The 18794-nt window shown below is 38.7% G+C and overlaps 6 protein-coding genes and 1 long non-coding RNA gene across 7 annotated transcripts; 4 read left to right on the plus strand and 3 right to left on the minus strand.

The window, feature by feature from the left end:
* Positions 1 to 5478: 5478 nt before the first annotated feature.
* LOC148170245 (odorant receptor 83a-like) lies at positions 5479 to 6886 on the plus strand. Its single transcript, XM_088043436.1, has 5 exons — positions 5479 to 5597; positions 5640 to 6272; positions 6434 to 6538; positions 6586 to 6741; positions 6789 to 6886. The coding sequence occupies exons 1-5, from the start codon at positions 5484 to 5486 to the stop codon at positions 6840 to 6842; spliced, it is 1062 nt and encodes a 353-aa protein (XP_087899562.1). The 5' UTR covers positions 5479 to 5483; the 3' UTR covers positions 6843 to 6886.
* Positions 6887 to 10144: 3258 nt separating this feature from the next.
* Positions 10145 to 11657, plus strand: LOC148170246 (uncharacterized). Its single transcript, XR_015770638.1, has 2 exons — positions 10145 to 10256; positions 11168 to 11657. It is a non-coding gene; the product is annotated as an uncharacterized LOC148170246 (long non-coding RNA).
* A 963-nt stretch (positions 11658 to 12620) lies between these two features.
* On the plus strand, positions 12621 to 13875 carry LOC148170247 (uncharacterized). Its single transcript, XM_088043616.1, has 3 exons — positions 12621 to 12730; positions 12774 to 13162; positions 13625 to 13875. The coding sequence occupies exons 1-3, from the start codon at positions 12689 to 12691 to the stop codon at positions 13851 to 13853; spliced, it is 660 nt and encodes a 219-aa protein (XP_087899742.1). The 5' UTR covers positions 12621 to 12688; the 3' UTR covers positions 13854 to 13875.
* A 12-nt stretch (positions 13876 to 13887) lies between these two features.
* Positions 13888 to 14631, minus strand: LOC148170248 (uncharacterized). The gene is made up of 3 exons (XM_088044269.1): positions 14596 to 14631; positions 14006 to 14550; positions 13888 to 13975 (listed from the first exon to the last, which is right to left on the minus strand). Exons 1-3 carry the CDS (start codon positions 14629 to 14631, stop codon positions 13888 to 13890), a joined length of 669 nt encoding a protein of 222 aa, XP_087900395.1.
* A 212-nt stretch (positions 14632 to 14843) lies between these two features.
* On the minus strand, positions 14844 to 15552 carry LOC148170249 (uncharacterized). The gene is made up of 2 exons (XM_088043909.1): positions 15505 to 15552; positions 14844 to 15458 (listed from the first exon to the last, which is right to left on the minus strand). The coding sequence occupies exons 1-2, from the start codon at positions 15550 to 15552 to the stop codon at positions 14844 to 14846; spliced, it is 663 nt and encodes a 220-aa protein (XP_087900035.1).
* A 249-nt stretch (positions 15553 to 15801) lies between these two features.
* Positions 15802 to 16596, plus strand: LOC148170250 (uncharacterized). The gene is made up of 3 exons (XM_088044270.1): positions 15802 to 16368; positions 16405 to 16476; positions 16513 to 16596. The coding sequence occupies exons 1-3, from the start codon at positions 15883 to 15885 to the stop codon at positions 16594 to 16596; spliced, it is 642 nt and encodes a 213-aa protein (XP_087900396.1). The 5' UTR covers positions 15802 to 15882.
* A 946-nt stretch (positions 16597 to 17542) lies between these two features.
* Positions 17543 to 18381, minus strand: LOC148170251 (uncharacterized). The gene is made up of 2 exons (XM_088043647.1): positions 18272 to 18381; positions 17543 to 18225 (listed from the first exon to the last, which is right to left on the minus strand). The coding sequence occupies exons 1-2, from the start codon at positions 18371 to 18373 to the stop codon at positions 17605 to 17607; spliced, it is 723 nt and encodes a 240-aa protein (XP_087899773.1). The 5' UTR covers positions 18374 to 18381; the 3' UTR covers positions 17543 to 17604.
* Positions 18382 to 18794: the final 413 nt, after the last annotated feature.

An 18794-nucleotide genomic window follows, 5' to 3' on the forward strand; every position in this document is an offset into this window, starting at 1 on the left:
CATCCTCCGGTGAAGACATTAAAGTAACATGCGACGGTCATTTGCGCTAAATTGTTGCACAAATCCAGAGGACGATTGTTAATAAACCTATAAACTTGGACAATATGCTTGTAATTATGTCATCATTCCTGGAACATTGCCATAATTTCGGCTTTGCATTTTATTTTGGAAAAAAGTAAAGTCGTACAATGCAAAAACATCTGTATAATAGAGCCTCTTAAAGATCGTTTTCTCTTTCGCAAATTGTTATGTTTAGCACAAGAGCCGTTAGCGCCCATAAACCTGTCAATACAGGGCGTTCTAATAGGACCATTACCATTTTGGCAAATCGGTCCGAAACAAAGCCACCGTCAATAAAAGCACGCGTCTCTGCCTTTTTAAAAAGTCCTAAATGAAAATTTACAACAGAACGCGTCTCGAAGAATTTTATTTTGCACACTTTAAAAAGCCATTCGAGCCACAATTATTTTTATTTTTAACGGTTACGATGCGTCCATTATCTCCGACAATTAAGTTTAACATTCGTGACATAAGTTTGAAGGAATGCACGACTATTCCGAATGATGGATTAATTAATTTTGTTTGTTGTGGGGTTTTTAGTGGTGACGACCTTTCGGGCGACGACGATTACTGAAGAACTCGAGACGCTCTGCCCTTGAATTCGCCACAATTGAACTTTTTGCTTCTTGTTGGATGAAAGTGATGCTATTAATGGCTCTTTAATTCATTATGGCCGCTGTTAATGAGGATGGCATGTTTCTTCGCGGCATGCAAGCCATAATCCTGAGGAAAAACAAAATTCACGGTTTTCTCAGAAGAAATCTTCCACTGTTCAGTGTCAGCTTAAACCCGTGATGGCTCTTTTCACGTAGAGCACCACATGTTGAATTCTGAATCGAACGTGCAATTATGGCACATGTGGCACTCACTCGAATTTCTATTTTTACGTCGAGACATTGCTTTTGATCTAACATTTGGCAGCCATGAGAGCGGCTTCAATCAACGTTGCATTTCCTTAGCGAAACCACCGACCCATATGGTCCCTTATGGGCGGAGTGGCCCAACCGAATCGTCACCATCAAATTTTGCCGAAAATCTAACGGACTTCTGTATAAATCACACTGATAATTGATGCAGTCGCCTTAGAAGTAATTAGAAAAAATAATTTGTAGACCACCTGTTAGACGGCCGTATTTCGCGTTAATAACGAATACTTAATCAGTTTCCACAATCAACTGATTTGAATAATAATTAAGTAAAGCTAAATTTCAGATGACCGACTGGTAGCTGTGATTTATTCATCGGTGCCGTATCCAGCAGAGCCGCCACGAAAAAAATTAATGAGACGTTTAATGGAAAAAGTAATCGGCCATTATGTAATGAAACTAGTACGAGCTGACCATTTGGACTAATTGTCGGATCAAGCGTTGACCTGCGGCTAATGGAGAGGAGATGGCGACATTGTTCATGGAGAGGTCAAAGTGGACCTTAAAGCATTCTGAAGTTGCTTTTATGACAATCTCCAACATGCAGAGAGTTGAATTATTTATTTAGTAGGCTGGGACTTTGCAAAGAATGACAGAAAGTAGCAGCCAACTTGATAAATAATTCAATTGACGGGAGATAATTTCCAATTTAAATCAGTTCACCCCGTATTTAAAAATAACGGGTGTTCAAATAACTATAACTTTAAGCAGGTCAACCTGATTTTCAGACGTTGGAAGTTTGAAAGTGGGTTAATTCGTATCATACGCGCCTGACAGCTGTCAAAATGGTTTGATTGGCACTTCAAAGGTCTTGCTTACATATCCATGTACAGCAAAGAATGCCTTTCAAACAGGTAAAATAAAATAATATGAAATAAATGCATTATACGTTGGAGGTATTTTATTTAGCGCTCTTTAATAAGAATTTCAGTTATTTTTTTGTGGCCAAAAATTGTTCCTGCACCTGATTAATTTAATCGATCGTGGCTTAATGTTTGAAATCACTTTTTTTCAAAGCCAGCGTCATTCCAGACACTGCTCTCATAATTTTAAGATTGATTAAGTTCTCCTCTCGTCCCCGCTCGTGGTAAAATTCAACAACTCTTCCTAGACTTGTCAAAAAAATCAATCACTCTAACAAGCCTTTAAATCTCGTCTCTTTTTTACCTTACGCCATCGTTTTTTGCCCATTTGACGGCACTAAACTCTCGCAAGCTCAGCAACCTTCCCATTAGAAACTAGATGATCGACAGGAAACATATATCAAGGTCGATAAAACAGATCTGCAGCATGATCTTCCATCACATCTTTCTGGATGTTTAACAACCCATAAATCGGGGGAGCTACCACGGTGGCGAGTAATCCTTTCAATGATATCGATATTTCCAACAACCCATGAGGTTACCACGAATAGAAGCCGAAGAAAATGCCGAGGAATGAAGTGGATGACTGTTAATTTCAACAGGTTGGTAGTGGAGGCGCTATATCAAATTCGTTTGATGACACTTCATTGTTGTGGAGTGTAATAAAAAGACAGAAGAAGGGTCTCAACGAGATGGTGTGATAACACGGAGAATTTCAGTTTGAGGCGGTGCTAATTTTCGTGAGTGTTTCTTTCATAATTTCGAATTAATTAAAATTAATTGCACTGTCGTTACGTATCGCCTGATCAGCTCATTGCATAATTAAGATATAAATCGGTTAAATCCGACAATAAATAATTTCGTCTAATTAGCAAGACTCGTAATTCGGAAGAAGACATTGGTCCCCATTAATCCTCCAGTTAAAAATTCAACGACCTTGACAATTAAGCTCATCGTAACGACATCGGCTTTCTCGCAATTGCTTAATTAAAGTCAAAACCAACGCCCCCGAAAGTTCAAAAAACCGCATTTTCGTCTCGTGCGCGAATTTTTGCACCTGCCGATTCTCGCTTGATTTATCACAACTTTTTGCAATTATAATTAATCCAGTGCGCAAATTAGCTCTCGATTAGTTAATCCCAGGTTTAATGGGTTCAATGAGTCCTGACCCAAATTTGGTTCAGAAGTCGTTTGGGAGGTGGCTAAGGAGCCGCCGGTCGGAGGTGATGAGGCGCTTCCTGCTGTGCGAGATGGGTATCGAGCATCCAGGCTTGCCAACCACTCGGAATTTATGCGTTATTGCTGTACTTTGTTAAGTGGGGAGTAATGGACGCATTGTGGGTACGAGATGCCGATTTTTTGGTGGTTTTAGCGTTAGCGGACAGGACTGTCAAAGAAAAGACTAATTAATTCAAGCACTATATCAACGTTCTTGCAACTTAGGCGCAACTGGTATTTTTTGGGTGATTGCCGACCGGTCTTTTACACCTGTCTTCCTACTCCACTAATTTACTGTCGAGAGGCCGCGTGGATGGCACAAGTGCGACAGATTATGCAAAGTGGGCGCAAAAAAGGGTACAAAGTTTGGGTCAACTCCACAAGAACTGCCAAAGACACCCAACGTTCTCACATTACTTAAAAATTCCTTTTTTGTCTCTCCCATCTCTCCTCCATCCTAATCCGATCTAAATTAAGCAAGATCGAGATGATAACGCGTCCGGTAGCCAGTTTCGGTCATCTCTACAATAATTAACTTCAAATACGGAAGATTCTTCCTCGTTATTAAAGTCGGGGTGTCGCATTGACCAAATTCTGTAAATTCTACAAGAGAGTCGGTAGATTTTCTGATCGACCCAGCACCTGTCGAAAATGCACACGAGAGACTTGATGCCGATAAGGATGTATTATTTGGGCAAGGCAGAACTTTCTTGTATGCATATTCATGAGGGCACATAAACGGATATATTTGCAGGTGCTCGACGGACAACAGCTACGAAAAATGAGTTTTGGAATTGGAGAAAGAATTCGCAAGAGCTCTTGGAACTGCCCGGAGAATTACCAACAATTGTGTTATTACTGAAATTTTTAAAATAAAAAAAATATTTAACTCTTACTGAAGCGCATCCACCATTTTGAAACAATTCTATCTTTTATTGTACAATTCTGAGAGAGCTCAAAATCTGCATAGATTATTGTTATTGTTATTGGAACGCTGACGTCCAAGAAAATATCGAGATCTTTAAAATATTCATTATTTAAAATTTAAAATTCACAACGAATCAGCTGTTTCTTAAATAAAATTAATGTTATCTTCTAATAATGGGATTAGGTCCATTTTAATACGTGTATTCTAAATTAATAATGAACCAGACCAATAAAAGATAAAAACCAATTAAGCAAATCCTCATCGGTCCATAACTCCAAATGATGGGTTTAAATACCATATATTCCCACAATTGCCATTTTATTTTTGTCACCAACAAAAAATTGTTTATCATTTTAATTCTATGCATAATGCTAATTAAAAAAATAATTTATAGATTTGTCTGTTATCTGTTCTCTGTGAGCATAAACCTCTCAGTTCGCTATTGGTATGTTATCTATTTTCATATTGCTATTCTAATAATTTACTGAATCTACCTCAACAGCTGTCGGCTAAAAAAAATACAAAAGTTGTCTGCGAATCTCAAGAAACGTCAGAGATTATTAGTTAAACAAACTGTAACATAGAACCGAGATATTAGTCATTATGGAGCGTAAGTAAACACGCCCGGAGCGCTAATAAAACGAAAAATTTAGATCACAGATAAAATTACGTGCTGAAGCGTGTACTGTGTTTAGATGGTACGATACGGCTGTGACGAGAACAGAAAATTGTTTTTTAATCTGTAGGTGTTAATTACATTGGCCCAACTTTTGAATATAGGTACACATTACATTATGTAAAAAATTCAGTATGTATGTTTATGCGGTTCGGATTTGATATGTAAATGAGTGTTGTCGTCCACGTGCTTGAAATTGGAATAAAATGTAAATCGTTGGACTAATCAAAAAAACGTTGGTCACATCGATTTTTTGCCTCGAATAAATCGGAATTATGTCGGAGGCGTTTCGAAAATTCAGACATTGTGTTGATGGAGCGACGTGAGAAAAACTAATTTATTCATAATGAAACTTATTATGGGCAGGTTTCTCACGCCTTTTAACTTAAAGTACACACAAACACGTTACCATATCATTAATATTCAAACAGAATTGACGTTATAAATCTAGCAATCTCGAAATGTACAACGAAGAATGTCTTCTTTACGATGGCCGGGATCGGCATTTGTGCTTTTCTCAAGAATTTTTACGACAGGATTGATAAATAAGTTTCTAACATTTTATTTTATTCATAACCCTTTCCCAACTATCGCATCATTTATTCACCAACTTCAGAACTATTAAATTATAAGTACCACATAATAACCGTCGAGTGCAACAATAAGTCGTAGTCACAATGACGAGACGGGGCGACATTTTCCCCGTTCGTGATCCCATTAAAAAAACGCTTTTCATCCCGAAACTCCTTCTGGAAGCCACGAATTTCTGGCCGGAGAAACGCTCACTTCTAGCTAAGACAACCAACTTCATAATGTTAACAATTTGCGTTATTATCGAAGCCGGTCAAATTGCCTTTGTTGTGGCCAATTTTAGCGACATCAGCAGAATAGCACAGGCGATGTCGACAGTGTCCACAACTTTTCAGGTAAGTTGGTGATGTTGTAAGCTCTGAAAAATTCCGTTTTAGGCGATCACGAAACTCTCCGCGCTTTACTTCTACAGCTCCAAACTCAAAAAAGTTCTCTCAGTGATTTGGTACGAATTTTGGCCGGTGGAGATTGCCGGTGCCAAAGTCACCAAAGATTTGGTTCTCTTCAGCAACCTTGTCATCGCCTCAGCTGTCACCATGTTCGTATGCGCATTTTGCTTCGCTTTTGGGTTTTTGAGCTCACCTCTTCGTTCCGGAAATCGAATTTTACCATTCGAGGCGATTTATCCTTTTGACTGGAGCACGAGTCCTTTATATGAGATTATTTACGTCGTGGAGTGGATGACCAACATTGCTTTTATTGTCGTTGGGATTTGTGGTCACGACTATTTATTTATCGGGATTTCGAGTAATATTGTTGGTCAGTACGTTATTCTCAGTGAAGTGGTAAAAAATTTGGGGACGGAGAATGTGGAGGAAATTAATCAAAAGTTGGGGAGTACGACCGATACTGAGGATCCCAATGCGAGATTGCTGAAACGTTGTATTGTGCATCATGTGGCTTTGACGGAGGTGGCCAAGAGTACTGCAGAAGTTTTTAGTTTTACTTCGGGAGTTCAATTAATTTCGAGCGTGGTGGCGCTTTGCGTCGCGGCTTTGATAATGACTTTCGTAAGTAATTGTGTTGCAATTTTAACTTTATCAAATAAGAAAAGAACACAGCAGGTAAAAAAGAATTCTAAATGACCTCGCAGCTTTCACTTTTTCTCATAATTTTAAGAGACAATTCCAAACGCCACCACATATTCCAAACATTTTTTGAATGCTTTCAGGCCGAAGTGGACATAACTCTCTTCACCGTCGTCTCTTCCTACATGTTTGGACACTTATTACAACTATTTTTCTTCTGTACCATGGGCAATGAAGTGATTTACCACGTACGTTATCCAATTTTATCTTTATTAGTATAGAGAGTTAATTTCAGGCCAGCAAGTTTTCAGAGGCTATTTTCTCAAGCGAGTGGTATAATATGGACGTTGGAGTAAAAAAAGACCTGTTGTTTGTCCTCGCAAGAGCACAAAAGAACGTGAAGATTTCAGCCATGGGCATAAGAGATTTGGACTACCAAACATTTACCGGAGTTGGAACTTTTGTGCGTTTTTTTTATGATCTGACTGTTTATTTCAGGCTTTGAGACTCTCATTTTCGTTCTACACCATGTTATCGAAGATTGGTAGTTAATGACGTCAGTATGAAGTATTGATGCAGGCAAAGTTGGATGTATTATTACGGGACAGAGTATTAAATGTTAAATTAGATTGTTCGTTTTCATGATAGTTATTTGCTTAGACCAAAAAAATGATAATAATGATGATTATTTTTTTCTTTAATTAAAACCTTTCATCATATGATTAGTTCTTCACTTTGTGATTTTTTTTTCTAAAAGCCCGGAGCTTTCCGGCGCAGCTTGTATCCCATTTTTGTTGGCCCGGAGTGCACGTGTCTCATCATCCAAGCGTAAAAACCTTCAATAATTAATCCCATTCCCGTTAATGAATCCATCAAAAATTGGGTGAAATTGGACCGGACCACAGGTGAAGCGTCACGTGTCTTTCTTGCGTCATACTTTCGATTTTGGCCGATAACACCAGTCGAATAGATTAATTACTGGCTCGAGCCACCATTTTAATTAACAGGAATTTTAAAACGACTCAAGTTATCTTTCCGAAAATCGAGGAATGCATAAATGCCTACTTTTGGCCTGTTTACCATCCGAGATTCGTTGTAAAACATTGGCTTTAAACACTCGGACAAGTCATCATTCAAGTTTGGACCACCTTCAAACGGTTCTGCAAAAAGGCCGTGTCGTAAATTCTGCTATTTAAGTTCTTTTGCGACGTGATGTGGCGGTGCCGAAACAGGGACGGATTTCACGGAGAGACCTGGGGGCGGGAACGCCTCGAACACCGCAAAATCGGTTCGACGTAGCGGAAGCTTGAAAGAAGCAGAAATTTTCAATGAAAGCGAAGAAAATCTGATCAGTTTCCGCCGAAAACGCGCTTTTTATTCGACACGAAAAGTTATGGAAGAATATTAAATATTTAAAAACTCCCAGACTCATAAATAAACTCATGAATTTGAATCAAGTTTTTATGTGTAACGAAAATGTTTTGATTTGTGGCTCATTATAAAGAAGATGTTGCTTTGGCCGTCGCATAAATAAATTCACCCACTGATATTTCGTATTATTTTAATCCCTGAATTTATAATGCTAATCCTAGAATGATTTTTTGAAAATTTTAACCGAAGTGAGAAAACATTGAAAAGACATAAATTTGGGTTCTGAAATGTTTCATTCTTGACAGGCCAACGTCCTCGGGTAAATAAAAGTTTATTACAAACGTTGAAATGCAAATTCCGGCCGAGCGGCGACCTGCGGCTCGCGTATCCATCCATTAAATCATCAAAATTATCCTGATTAATGCAAAAATCGGCGCGTCGGCACGCACGCACGTCGTAAAATTGCGCAGAAAACGGTAAAATATCTCTCGTTTTGAATTTCAAGTGGAAATCGAAAAAGTCGAGTTCCGTGCTCAGCTCACATTATATCTTGACCCAGAAGAATTTCGTAAGTCGAATTTAAGAAAATTCGAGTAAACATTAGGCATACAGGAGTTAATTACCACGGTCTCGTTTATCGCCCATAAAAACTCAAAAGTTGAGATCTAATTATTTATTCTCTTTTGAATGTGAAATTCATTAGTCGAAGAGAAAATTGTGATGTTATCAGCTCGGAAACGAAATGACTTACGACCCGTCGAAGACGACATTATTTATTACGAATTGCAGTTCCATTACTCCCGTTATGCGTGATGCCTTCTCGTTAAGACTTTTTGGGCAATTTTTCGACAGGATCTCCCGTAATCGCGTGGACATATCTCACGTAGAAGGACTGATTGGGGGCTTATCGGAAGCGAAAGCCATTTTCGACTCTGTTATTATACCGTTCTGTCAATTTTCGAAAAACCTCGAAATTGCGCTTCGTGAAATTAAAAACGAACCGGTTATCATAAACGGTGCAAAAGTCGCACATTTACATAAATTCGGGACAAATTTATGCATAAATATTTCACGTTTATTTTTCAAACAAGTCGCAAAGTCTGAAATCGAAAGTAAGCATCGGGAACAATTCGTTCCAAGAATCTGAAGGCCGGGCCAAAAAAATTCAATAAAATTCGAGTTTGACACTGCGCATATTAAATGATATGTAAATGATTATGAAAAAATCGGGCGTAAATCCAGCGAATTCTTCCACTTTTTTCCTTGTTAACGCGATTGAAGATTTTTCGGTCTGTTTTCGAATCATAAACAAATCATTTCAAAAATGAAGCCGTCGACGGCTTTACGAGTTTTGAACGAAATTATGCAAAAACGTAGATCCGAAACAATATAGACGGCAATTTTAAATATAAATTGCTCAATAAATACTCTATGCATCTGCTGTTTTTGATTTTCGAGGGTTGATAAGCTGCGATCCGGACGCTGTCTATTTTTTATACCAATTAGTTGAAATTTTTTAAAAACACAAATGGAATTTATGTTGGAACTATTATTATTCTTAGATATTAAAAATTTTAAAACCGTAAATTCCACACCTGACGAACCAATTTGTCTAGCATGACCTCTAATTAATTTTTATATTTATCGGCAATTCTTTCTTGGCAATTTAATTAATTCGAAATGAAGATGCTCCGACACTTTTCCGGAGCTCTCACGAATTATGACGCGCTTTTGAATATTAAATTTCCTCAGATTCGTTAGAAAAATTACCTGTGATTTAGTGGGAAATTTCGACGGTCGTAAAACACCGATAAATAAAAAACGACAAATTTCCATCGTACATCAACGCGATGTATTGCTGGTTGCATCCCTTGCGAATTCAGGCTCCCCTATCTTTTTATTTTCTTCCCCCAAAACTTGACACCTCTTCAGCTAACTGTTCTCTCCTCGATTTCGTAACTTTTCATCTGATAATGTGTCCGCGCCTGACCTTGTTTTGCTCGAAAAATCCAGATAAAAGTCACTTAATCAATTTAAGTGCCGCCGCCTCTTTGGTGAAGCCGATCGAGTCATAAAATGTTTGTTTTAATTTATTTAAAATCGTTAATTAAAAAGTAGAAAACGCGTCGCATAATTCGCATTGTGGTTTCTTCACAAGTCGTGGCGGTGTCAATAACATTTCATAAACTGCGTTATCAGAAGTTGATGATCAATCATTTTAACACGTCTTACTATAATAATAGTGTGGACCAAGTTGGTTGTCAATGGAAATGTAATGTGGATACAGACAATGGTTGTATGGATTCATGCCTATTTTAATTTCTACAGTGGGATTGTTAGTTATTAGCCTATCAGCTGCATCGATATGTGTAGATTAATGGAGTTTACTAGCGGTGGCCGCCCAGTTCGGGTGTGTAATTATAAAAAATATAAGGGAGGAATTTACAAGAGTTTTAATTAAAGTCTAATGTTACAGCGCTTGCACATTCTCTTCAACACTTTGCTCGGTTGTAAATTGAAGAGGACGCAAAAAGAGTAAAAAATTAAACAATAAGACGATAAGAAAATGTGATCCAAGCGATGATACCTTCCTTGGTAAGATAAGATAACATGAGTAAGAACTAATAATAGAAGTTATTTGTACCGCGGCACATTTAAAACAAAACGTGCGAATCTTTCCTATTGAGTCAGGATCATGAACCATTTCTCACGTTTTCGTATCTGACAGTTTGAGTACATCAAGTTTCTGCTCAATTTGTATTGTGGCTCGATAATAACGACATAATTTTCTTCCGTCAAGTCAATTATGTTTTAGAGTCGTTTCTTATCCTGACGCCGGCCCTGCTCTGTTTAGCTTCGTGATAATCATGTTTTCTCAGTACCTTAAACTTTCCAGATCCGCCCGATATCGAAGTCAAGTGCCCCATTAATTGCTTTTAGAATTTTCAGTATCAGTTAGTTTTTATGTGGTCATAAAATGTCGGTTTTTCTAGAATTTTCTTATCTCTGATCGCCGCCCGGAATTTTGCGCAGGGTGTGCTTCTGTATTACGATTTGAAGGGTGTAGCTGCGCGCTTAAAGTGCATTTATTTGAGGGGGTTGAATCACGGAACGTGCCGCCAGTCGTAGTGCGTTGCATGTGTGTTTCTAGTTATACTTGTTGGATTAGGGGTGGTTTAGACGCTTTGTCATTTCACGTGCACGGTTCTATTGTGCACTAACTCTATTGTTATTCGCATTTATAATGATAGTATTCTTTATTTCAAAAGACCCTCGAGGTAAAAAAGCGTTAGATTAAACCAACCCCTCGTCGCAAAACGAAAAATCCACGCCTAAATTTTCAATTACCCCGACCTGTGATTAAGAAAACGAGATCATTTAAGCGCCAGCGTGTTAGTTTTTACTTTCTCATCTCTACCTCCCAAGTAGCATCCTTTAGTAATATTTCATAAAAATTTTGACATGTTCTATTTGTTTTTTCCCGAAGGTAATTGAGGTTTTTACAGCGTTCCTCACCTGGATCAAGTGTCATTGGTGCAGCTGCGCCCCCACTACGTGGGTCAACAACCCTAATCGGGGTGCATTATTTTGAATAAATGAACAAATCCAACTTGTTTAGAATCGCACATGTTCACCCACCCCCTTGCACGAGTGCGGCGGCATTTAAGGGGTGCACACGTGCCGCCAAACGCCGGAATTTCGCTTTCAAATCAGACCTATTAAATTGCTCAAGACAAGGGTTGATAGGCTTTTTAGTCGCTTTTGTTTAAAAAGGGTGTGAGCGACTTTGGGGATGATTTTTCGTTTTTATTCCCGAGCAGATGGAGAAATAATTCGCGTGAAAAAGTCGGCAATTTCCTGTCATCTCGACCGTGTAAAAGACACTTAAGATTGACGTTTCACAAGCGAGAAAAAACCGAGAGAATTATTGTGCAAACAGTGGGCGGCTCATACCAGCAATTTATCTTCAGAGGCTCTGGGAATTTATTCTGAGGAGGCGGAAGACGAATTTTGAGTACAAATTTTAGTAAAGATGCATGGTCGCCGGCCCCCTGCTGCCCCCGATTTTATCTCTTAATTAGCTACCCTTTCACCCTGCGTAATTCAATAAAATAAATTCCGTTGTTCTAACATTTGGGGGCTATTAGAGTCTCTGCTGGAGGCGGCGACGTGTGTGGCATCCAAATATCGCTTTTATCGCGTCGACAATGCCCATAAAAATGCTTAACAACAGCATTCAGATCGCAATTTTTTAATTAAGAACGACGTTATAAAGTGACGGATTTGAAGAGGACCGCGAAAGAATTTTAATTCGAGGACGATGGGAGAAATTGATAAATTCCTAAAATGTCGCGGATTGAATTTCACGATATCTTAATCGTGGTTAGCTACTGGACCACGGCTCGAATTTCGAGAACGGCATTTTTACAGAAGCCCTAAAAATGGGGGGACAATGAAAAGTAAGCGATACAGCGACGAAATCGGCGGTCACTACAGGTTTGTGTTCAAGAAGTGGTAATTTGTAGTCCAACTGTTGACAATTTTAAGCACGGTCGCTCAAGCAAGTTACGACCAACGTTTTTCTCATCTGTTGCTTAACTAAATTCCCTTCGTTATTGCATAAGAAAATACGGAAAAGGTCCTAATTAATTATTCCAGAGGATGCATTCCGAACACTGAATTCAGGTGTCCGACGCTAATGGGATTCTAAAAGTCTTTTAATAACTTAATACGCAATATGTAAATGCTAAACACTGACAAAACCGATAATTGCCCAAAGCTCTATAATTATACAAATGGGGGCTCACTTAATACGTCAATTCGAGATTTATACCGGCGAAACGGGGCTCACGGGGTGGCCCAACTTTTCCAATAATTACCAGTTTACCTAAAGATGACTAAATAAAAAAACAACAACATGTTATTTTTCGGTTTTTCGTGGATTTCTGTGTCACCTTATCAGTTATTGTTCTTTCGGTAAATATAAAATCGAGCACCGAATCAAGTTCAACAGTCAAAGACCGAAAATGAACGTGAAACTTCTCATCCTCGTCGCAACCCTCATCCAGGTATGTCTCTCCTATAAAAACTCCTCTAACTCAACATTTACAGGGTCATCGAGCTGAAACTATCCAAGAAGTCATCGCTGATTTAACACCAAAAATCATCACCGTGAAAACAAAAATAGACACGGCGATTCAAGACGGTGGACAACTTATAAGACGAGCTAGAGCGACCATCGGTCAAACCATCACCGATGGAGAAACCACAGTTCAAGACCAGTTGGACCAAGTAGACGACATCGTGGCGCAGGCTGAACAAGAAGCGCAAGAAAAAGGAGGAGATGTTAGTAAATGCGTGTCTGAAGTTACAGAAGCGGTTGCTGAAGTTGACTTCGGGAAGCTTCAAGAGTGTGCTAATAATCCGGAGCTGAATCTAATTGGCATGGAGTTTGGGAACTTGAGAATTGTGAAGAAAAGTCTGGCCACTGCCATTCAAAGGTGAATAAATAAATGCGAAAATTGGTAATAACAGCCGGCGACAGGCATAAAATCTAAAACAATTTCAATCATGGATTTTTATACAGTATATTTGATTTTAATGATTACAATGAGACTGCCGGTTTTTGTTATTAGCCCTGTAATTATCGTCTCCCACGAGATAGAAACAACGTTTTCAATCATTATTCGTTAATTAATTAAGAATAAAAATCAAACCACTTTGAAGAATGTGTGCCATAAATGGTAAGACTTTTGTATTAAACCTCTTGGGGTAGTGAAATTCAATTTCTGGGCAACTACACTCGTGCATATTTATCATTTTAAATTTACCTGTCAGCACAACGAGGTCGTACTATTAATTTTCCCAGAATTTTTATTTAGCAGTAATTAATAATACGTGTTTAATTAATCAAATTAAAAAAAATATTTCACGGTAATGTTAACTTGTATTTTATTTTGTAGGTGTTTATCCGCCAATCCTCAAGACGCCCCAGCTCTCAGAACTTGCGTCCAATCCGAGATTAACTCCGCCGAGGTTAAAGTCACAGACATCCAAAACAGATTGACGAAAATTTGTGAAGAAGCTCCCGGAAAAGCATCCATTTGTGTCGAAGAAGAAGTCAACGAACTAGACAAAATTATCACAAGTGCGGCTCATAATCTCAAAAATTGTTTACAACAAACATTGTAATTTCTAAAAATTATTATTGACACGTCCTCACGTTTCATTTTATCCTATTTATTACCCACACACTCGCGAATTCGCAGTCACACGATGGAAAAACTCTTGGTGTTATCTTTGGTGTTAAGCGTCTATGGGTTAGAGTGCCCCGGAAAACTTACGGTGAGTTGCAAACATCGCGAATAATCGTCGCTATTTTAACAAACTCAGCCCCCATGGTCTCACGTATGCACTTATCGTGGTCTTCGAACAGCTTCTTCTTTAAATCATCGAACTCGCGGGTGACTAACACGTTCTGTTTTCGTAAATCTGCAATCTTCAGGAGCTCACATTTCTCCAAGACGTCACGTTGAGTTAGTAGAGGATTTAGTTCTTCGCAGAGCTCGATAGTCATACAGGCGACTTCTTTGAGTTTTGTGAATTTCGCTCGGGTTTGGGATAAGAGGTCAAAGTCTTGTTCCATCCGGCAGATATTTCGAGTGGTTTTGTTGACGGCGTCTAACAGTTGGAGGCAAGTGGCGTTGCCACGATTAATTTTGACGATTTCTTGGTCGATGGCGTCTTCAACGAATTTCGCGTTGACATTGATGTGCACTTTTAGAATCAAAATGTCGTAGTAAGTTGCGCCGATTTTCCTATCAAACTCCTCGTTGAGGAAAAATATGTCGTAAGGGGCGTAGTTGATTGGGTTCAAGTCGCATTGGACCTAAAAAAATGTTAAATGTCTTTCGGACTTTTTAATTTCACTCGCCTGTGTTAAAAATAAAAGACCCACAAGCCACAACATGTTTCACTTCTGGATTGAGCAAAAAAAATCAGAAATGGTATCAACAGTGCGTAACTGGATGCTATCTTGTATGAAGAGGATGAAGAGGTAATATTATAATCTTGGAGGCTCAGAAGGAGCATTGTCTTCTAGTTGCGCTGGTTGTTTACATGTTGCTGATTCAAAAACTAACTTTAGTTATCAAGTTCTTTATTTTTTAACATTACATGACGTTACAAAGGCGTCAAAAAGCAAACATTAATCTGGTAACTGATAACACTAATCTGCCCCAAGATGCCTCCAACTATCTCCGTCAAACACTGAATATTGGAGTTGAGAGTCACATTGCTCAACTGTTGATACTCCAGCTCAACAATATTGATCTGTCGATTCAAATCAGGAACCTTATCCGCCAAACACCTTCCATAAGATTCCAGTTGAGTATCCAAAGGATTCAGCGATTCGCAATAGCTAGCAGTGTTGACAGCCACTGTTGCCAACCTACTGAACTTCATCTTACTGTTGTACAAAGGGCTCGTTCCACTAAGACACTTATTCAACGGCGTGGTAGTCAACCGATTCGAAACCGTTTCTTGATTTCGAATACAATTCAAGACAATCGTTGTAACATTGGGACTTTTTCGCGCGTCCGAAATTACCTTCTTGATGTTGTTAATTTGAGTCTGAGTGGAGTTTTTGCTTCTTGTTTGTTGTTTATTGAGTTGGGCCACCATAGTGGTGTACTCACGGTGAGCTTCTGCATATTTAACATTAGCAAGATCACGAAGACGAAGCAGAGTTGGTTGGAACTGCGATTTTATTTCAAGCCTTGTTGCACTTTCTACGTGCTGAAAGCTTTAATTGAAAAATCGAGCGATTTTTGTTGCGGCTTACCTGAAGGACAAGAGCTGCGAAAACGAGTGTCACCACCTTGAGAGACATTTTGGTTGTACGAAAACATCGCAAAACCGCGTATTTAAGCGAGAAAAGCGTGCAAATATTGAGTTTGTTAAATCCTCATGATTGTCGCGCGGCTAGAATTATAAAAAGATTCTGAGAAATGCATCTTGACCTAATAAAATTGCGAAAATTTTGCTGAAATCTCTTTATTTAAGATTAGGTGTTGTAGACTTGTTATTTTCCGCATTTTAGGGTTTTCCCTGTTTATCACCAAAAGACGTCGTCCGCGAATACCAACCGACTATAGACAGTCTAAAGGCGAAAATTTCCACAGTTTACAAATCAACCGGAGACTCTTTAATCTCAACCCGAATGTTAATTCAAAGCAACATCGCCGACGCCAAAAATCTCACCAACCGCAGCCTCTTAAAAATGCGCACTTTTCTCAATGAGGCTAACATTGAGGCATCCCGAGCAAATCCAAGAATCCGGACTTGTATCTCTGGACAAAGTATAGAACTGAGCAAAATACGTCCAGGGATCTTCACCAGTTGCAACGGCAACTTTACCACTCTTCTAAACTCGCGGCGACAGATTTTACTTCTGGAGAAGCTTTCCATTGAGTTGGTTTCGTTCTGCAGCCGCTTAAATCCTCTCAGTAACGAAGTGGCGAACTTCAAGATGTGTCTTGAGAGGAAGATGAACGAGTTGCAACTACAGTTGGTTATACTCGAGCAAAATTTTACCAGAGGAATCAAAGAAGTGGTTAGTTTTTCCACAAATTGCGTAATGAGGGAGAGTGCGAGAGTGCATGAGAAAATCGGAGCGATCGAAGGAGGTGTACGCAACTGCAGAAATGTTGGGGTGTTTTAAGGGTAATTCTTGTATTTTTAGTTTTGTAATAAAAAGTTTAAAAAGATTAGCATGTTGTGGCAAAAAATCGCCACGGAATTTGTGTCTTTTTCAGTGCTTTTTCCCACACGGAATTTGTGTCTTTTTCAGTGCTTTTTCCCACAAATTGAGTTTGACGGCAACACTAACCTCGGCTTCATATTCTTCTGGTTTTGCGCCCAGATCTTGAGCTAATATCAGATAACCATTCGGAATTTACCGCAACTGCCATCACCACATAACTATCGGCTATTTTACAGATTACACAGATCAGCTACCTAGAAAAACGATAATAATCTTTCAAATTCCATCGAATAAAGAGAATTTCCATTGCACCCGGGTCCGGCTTTAACAATGGTCTTGTGAATAAAGCCGTGAATGACCATTCCACGTTTTGATATATTGCACAACTCCTTTGTCCACCTAACGTCTCCTGCCATCAAGTTTTTTCACGTAAAATTCGAATAGTATGCAAATTCTAGCTATTAAAATTAGATTACACGTACCTCACATAGAGATATTAGAAAATTTATTCAGGCGAACCAATAATTAGTTTTTTGAGCGGTAGCACATTAGTAAGTGAAATAATGATCGAGTTGACGTAGCCTGGAGACATTATGAAGATGTTTATCTACATTCTGACACATTTTGAAGGATTTTTGCCGAAAAAAACGCCACTTTGGAGCGTTACCCTCTATGAAAATTAATCAACCCCGTGGAGTATAATCAATTTCGAATTAAAGCAGCCGATGGGATGAACACAAAAGAATCGCTGCAATTAAAAAATTGTTGCTTCCTAACTTAAAAAAATCTATTAAAGCAGATACATAAATCATCACGCGGTAGTTAAATGATCACTTTCGGTTAACGGACTGTCAATCGAGGGATGGGGGATCATCATTCAAAAAAACCTTTCGAGTTTTATTGTTTTTAGAACGAGATTAATTCGAAAGGAATCTTTTGTTTTGTCAACAAATCTCGAATACTGTGACGTACTTTACTAGTACCTCCGCAGGGGGGCGAATTTTTTAGATAAAATCATTTTTTTGCACACTTGAGGAGCGATAGCACTGTATGATAGCGGCAAACTTAAGAAAGTGTTGTTTTCTATTATCAAGTTGGCACCACTGATAACAAACCGTGAAAATTACAAAAATACTTTATTCCTGTTTCAACACAGATAAAAACAACTTATCTAAAAATCTACGACAGTGATTGGCACAAGTTCACCTGGAAGATGATCTGATTAATGTCTATAATAATCTGCGAAGCCTGCGTGGACAAACACGTTTCTAGCGTCTTCAGCGTCGCCGTCTTCTCATCGTCAAACCTTTTCTGCACAGAACTCAGTTGCTGTTGCAAATCTAAAATCTTCATCGTGATGCAATTCAGAAACTGATCGTCTTGACTCGGTAGAGGATTCAAAGTCGTACAAGCATCAATCGTCTTGCTTGGAATTGTTGCCAAAACCGTAAAATCGTCAGTCGCAGAAGCAAAGTCCGGATAAGTCACTCCGAAGTAGCAAGTCGTGTTGAGAGGCTGCGAAGTTAGTTTTGTAACGGCAGCGTCTGTCTCAGCCACACAACTAATTATAGCAGAATTGTTAGCCGACACATTTCTGATGTCAGCAATTTGGGTTTTGAGAGATGTGATCTGCGTGTTTATTTGTTGCATGCCAATAAGAGTTGTGTTTTCAACTTCTTCGAGGACGATGGCGTAGGAGGTGTTGGCGAGGGAAACATTGCCGGCGAAGCTCTTGGCTGTCTCATCAAGGATTGGTTTGTACTGGTCGATGATTTCTTGGCGGTCCAAGAAGAGGTAACCCTGAAACGAAAGTTAGTTTTTGGAGTTTTGTTTGAAGATTACTTACCTGGAAGAGGCAAGCTAGTAGAAAGACAGACAGAGTTCTGAACATTTTGTTGGATTGTGATTCCTCGAAAATTGGTGGGTTTATATAGCACAATAAATCCATGTAAAGTGGATTCTACAATTGATAATTTCCAAGAACACTTAATTATTACATGACAGACCTTGTCGGTTTTATCGGCAATCTGTAGTTGCGTCATGAAATTCGCAGAATTTTTTATCTGAACTATGTGAAATACTCTCGTAATATTCTTTTTCTAATTTCATTAAATGAAAAGCTCAAGATTGACAGGACCCTTCGAAATTTGTATGTTGAAACGTTTAAATAAATATATTTCTGCTACAAAGATTCATAATAAGATCATTTTATTACATGGAAGAACTCTGCAAAACAACTATTCGAGAAAAAAAGGAAGAAGCCAATTTTATATCTTTGATCCAAGAAAATCAAAATGTTTGTTGTTTTAGAAATTTTAACATTCCAATGAGCAAATGTTCAATGTAAATAAACAAACTCTTGATCTGCT

Source organism: Gnatocerus cornutus, chromosome 8 (assembly GCF_029298725.1).
Source record: "Gnatocerus cornutus isolate USDA-ARS CGAHR chromosome 8, icGnaCorn1.1, whole genome shotgun sequence".
Lineage (NCBI taxonomy): Eukaryota > Metazoa > Arthropoda > Insecta > Coleoptera > Tenebrionidae > Gnatocerus > Gnatocerus cornutus.

Bases quoted from the DNA above. Each gene is read 5' to 3' on its own strand.
- LOC148170245 (XM_088043436.1), top strand. From the start codon at position 5,484: ATGTTAACAATTTGCGTTATTATCGAAGCCGGTCAAATTGCCTTTGTT. The intron at 6,273-6,433 runs GTAAGTAATTGT...GAATGCTTTCAG, and splicing joins CGGCTTTGATAATGACTTTC to GCCGAAGTGGACATAACTCT. The intron at 6,539-6,585 runs GTACGTTATCCA...AGTTAATTTCAG, and splicing joins GCAATGAAGTGATTTACCAC to GCCAGCAAGTTTTCAGAGGC.
- LOC148170247 (XM_088043616.1), top strand. From the start codon at position 12,689: ATGAACGTGAAACTTCTCATCCTCGTCGCAACCCTCATCCAG. The intron at 12,731-12,773 runs GTATGTCTCTCC...CAACATTTACAG, and splicing joins TCGTCGCAACCCTCATCCAG to GGTCATCGAGCTGAAACTAT. The intron at 13,163-13,624 runs GTGAATAAATAA...TTTATTTTGTAG, and splicing joins CTGGCCACTGCCATTCAAAG to GTGTTTATCCGCCAATCCTC.
- LOC148170248 (XM_088044269.1), bottom strand. From the start codon at position 14,631: ATGTTGTGGCTTGTGGGTCTTTTATTTTTAACACAG. The intron at 14,551-14,595 runs GCGAGTGAAATT...ACATTTTTTTAG, and splicing joins GTCTTTTATTTTTAACACAG to GTCCAATGCGACTTGAACCC. The intron at 13,976-14,005 runs GTAAGTTTTCCG...TCTAACCCATAG, and splicing joins CGCGATGTTTGCAACTCACC to ACGCTTAACACCAAAGATAA.
- LOC148170249 (XM_088043909.1), bottom strand. From the start codon at position 15,552: ATGTCTCTCAAGGTGGTGACACTCGTTTTCGCAGCTCTTGTCCTTCAG. The intron at 15,459-15,504 runs GTAAGCCGCAAC...TAAAGCTTTCAG, and splicing joins TCGCAGCTCTTGTCCTTCAG to CACGTAGAAAGTGCAACAAG.
- LOC148170250 (XM_088044270.1), top strand. From the start codon at position 15,883: ATGTTAATTCAAAGCAACATCGCCGACGCCAAAAATCTCACCAACCGC. The intron at 16,369-16,404 runs GTTGGGGTGTTT...TTGTATTTTTAG, and splicing joins GTGTACGCAACTGCAGAAAT to TTTTGTAATAAAAAGTTTAA. The intron at 16,477-16,512 runs GTGCTTTTTCCC...TGTCTTTTTCAG, and splicing joins CGGAATTTGTGTCTTTTTCA to TGCTTTTTCCCACAAATTGA.
- LOC148170251 (XM_088043647.1), bottom strand. From the start codon at position 18,373: ATGGATTTATTGTGCTATATAAACCCACCAATTTTCGAGGAATCACAA. The intron at 18,226-18,271 runs GTAAGTAATCTT...CTTTCGTTTCAG, and splicing joins TACTAGCTTGCCTCTTCCAG to GGTTACCTCTTCTTGGACCG.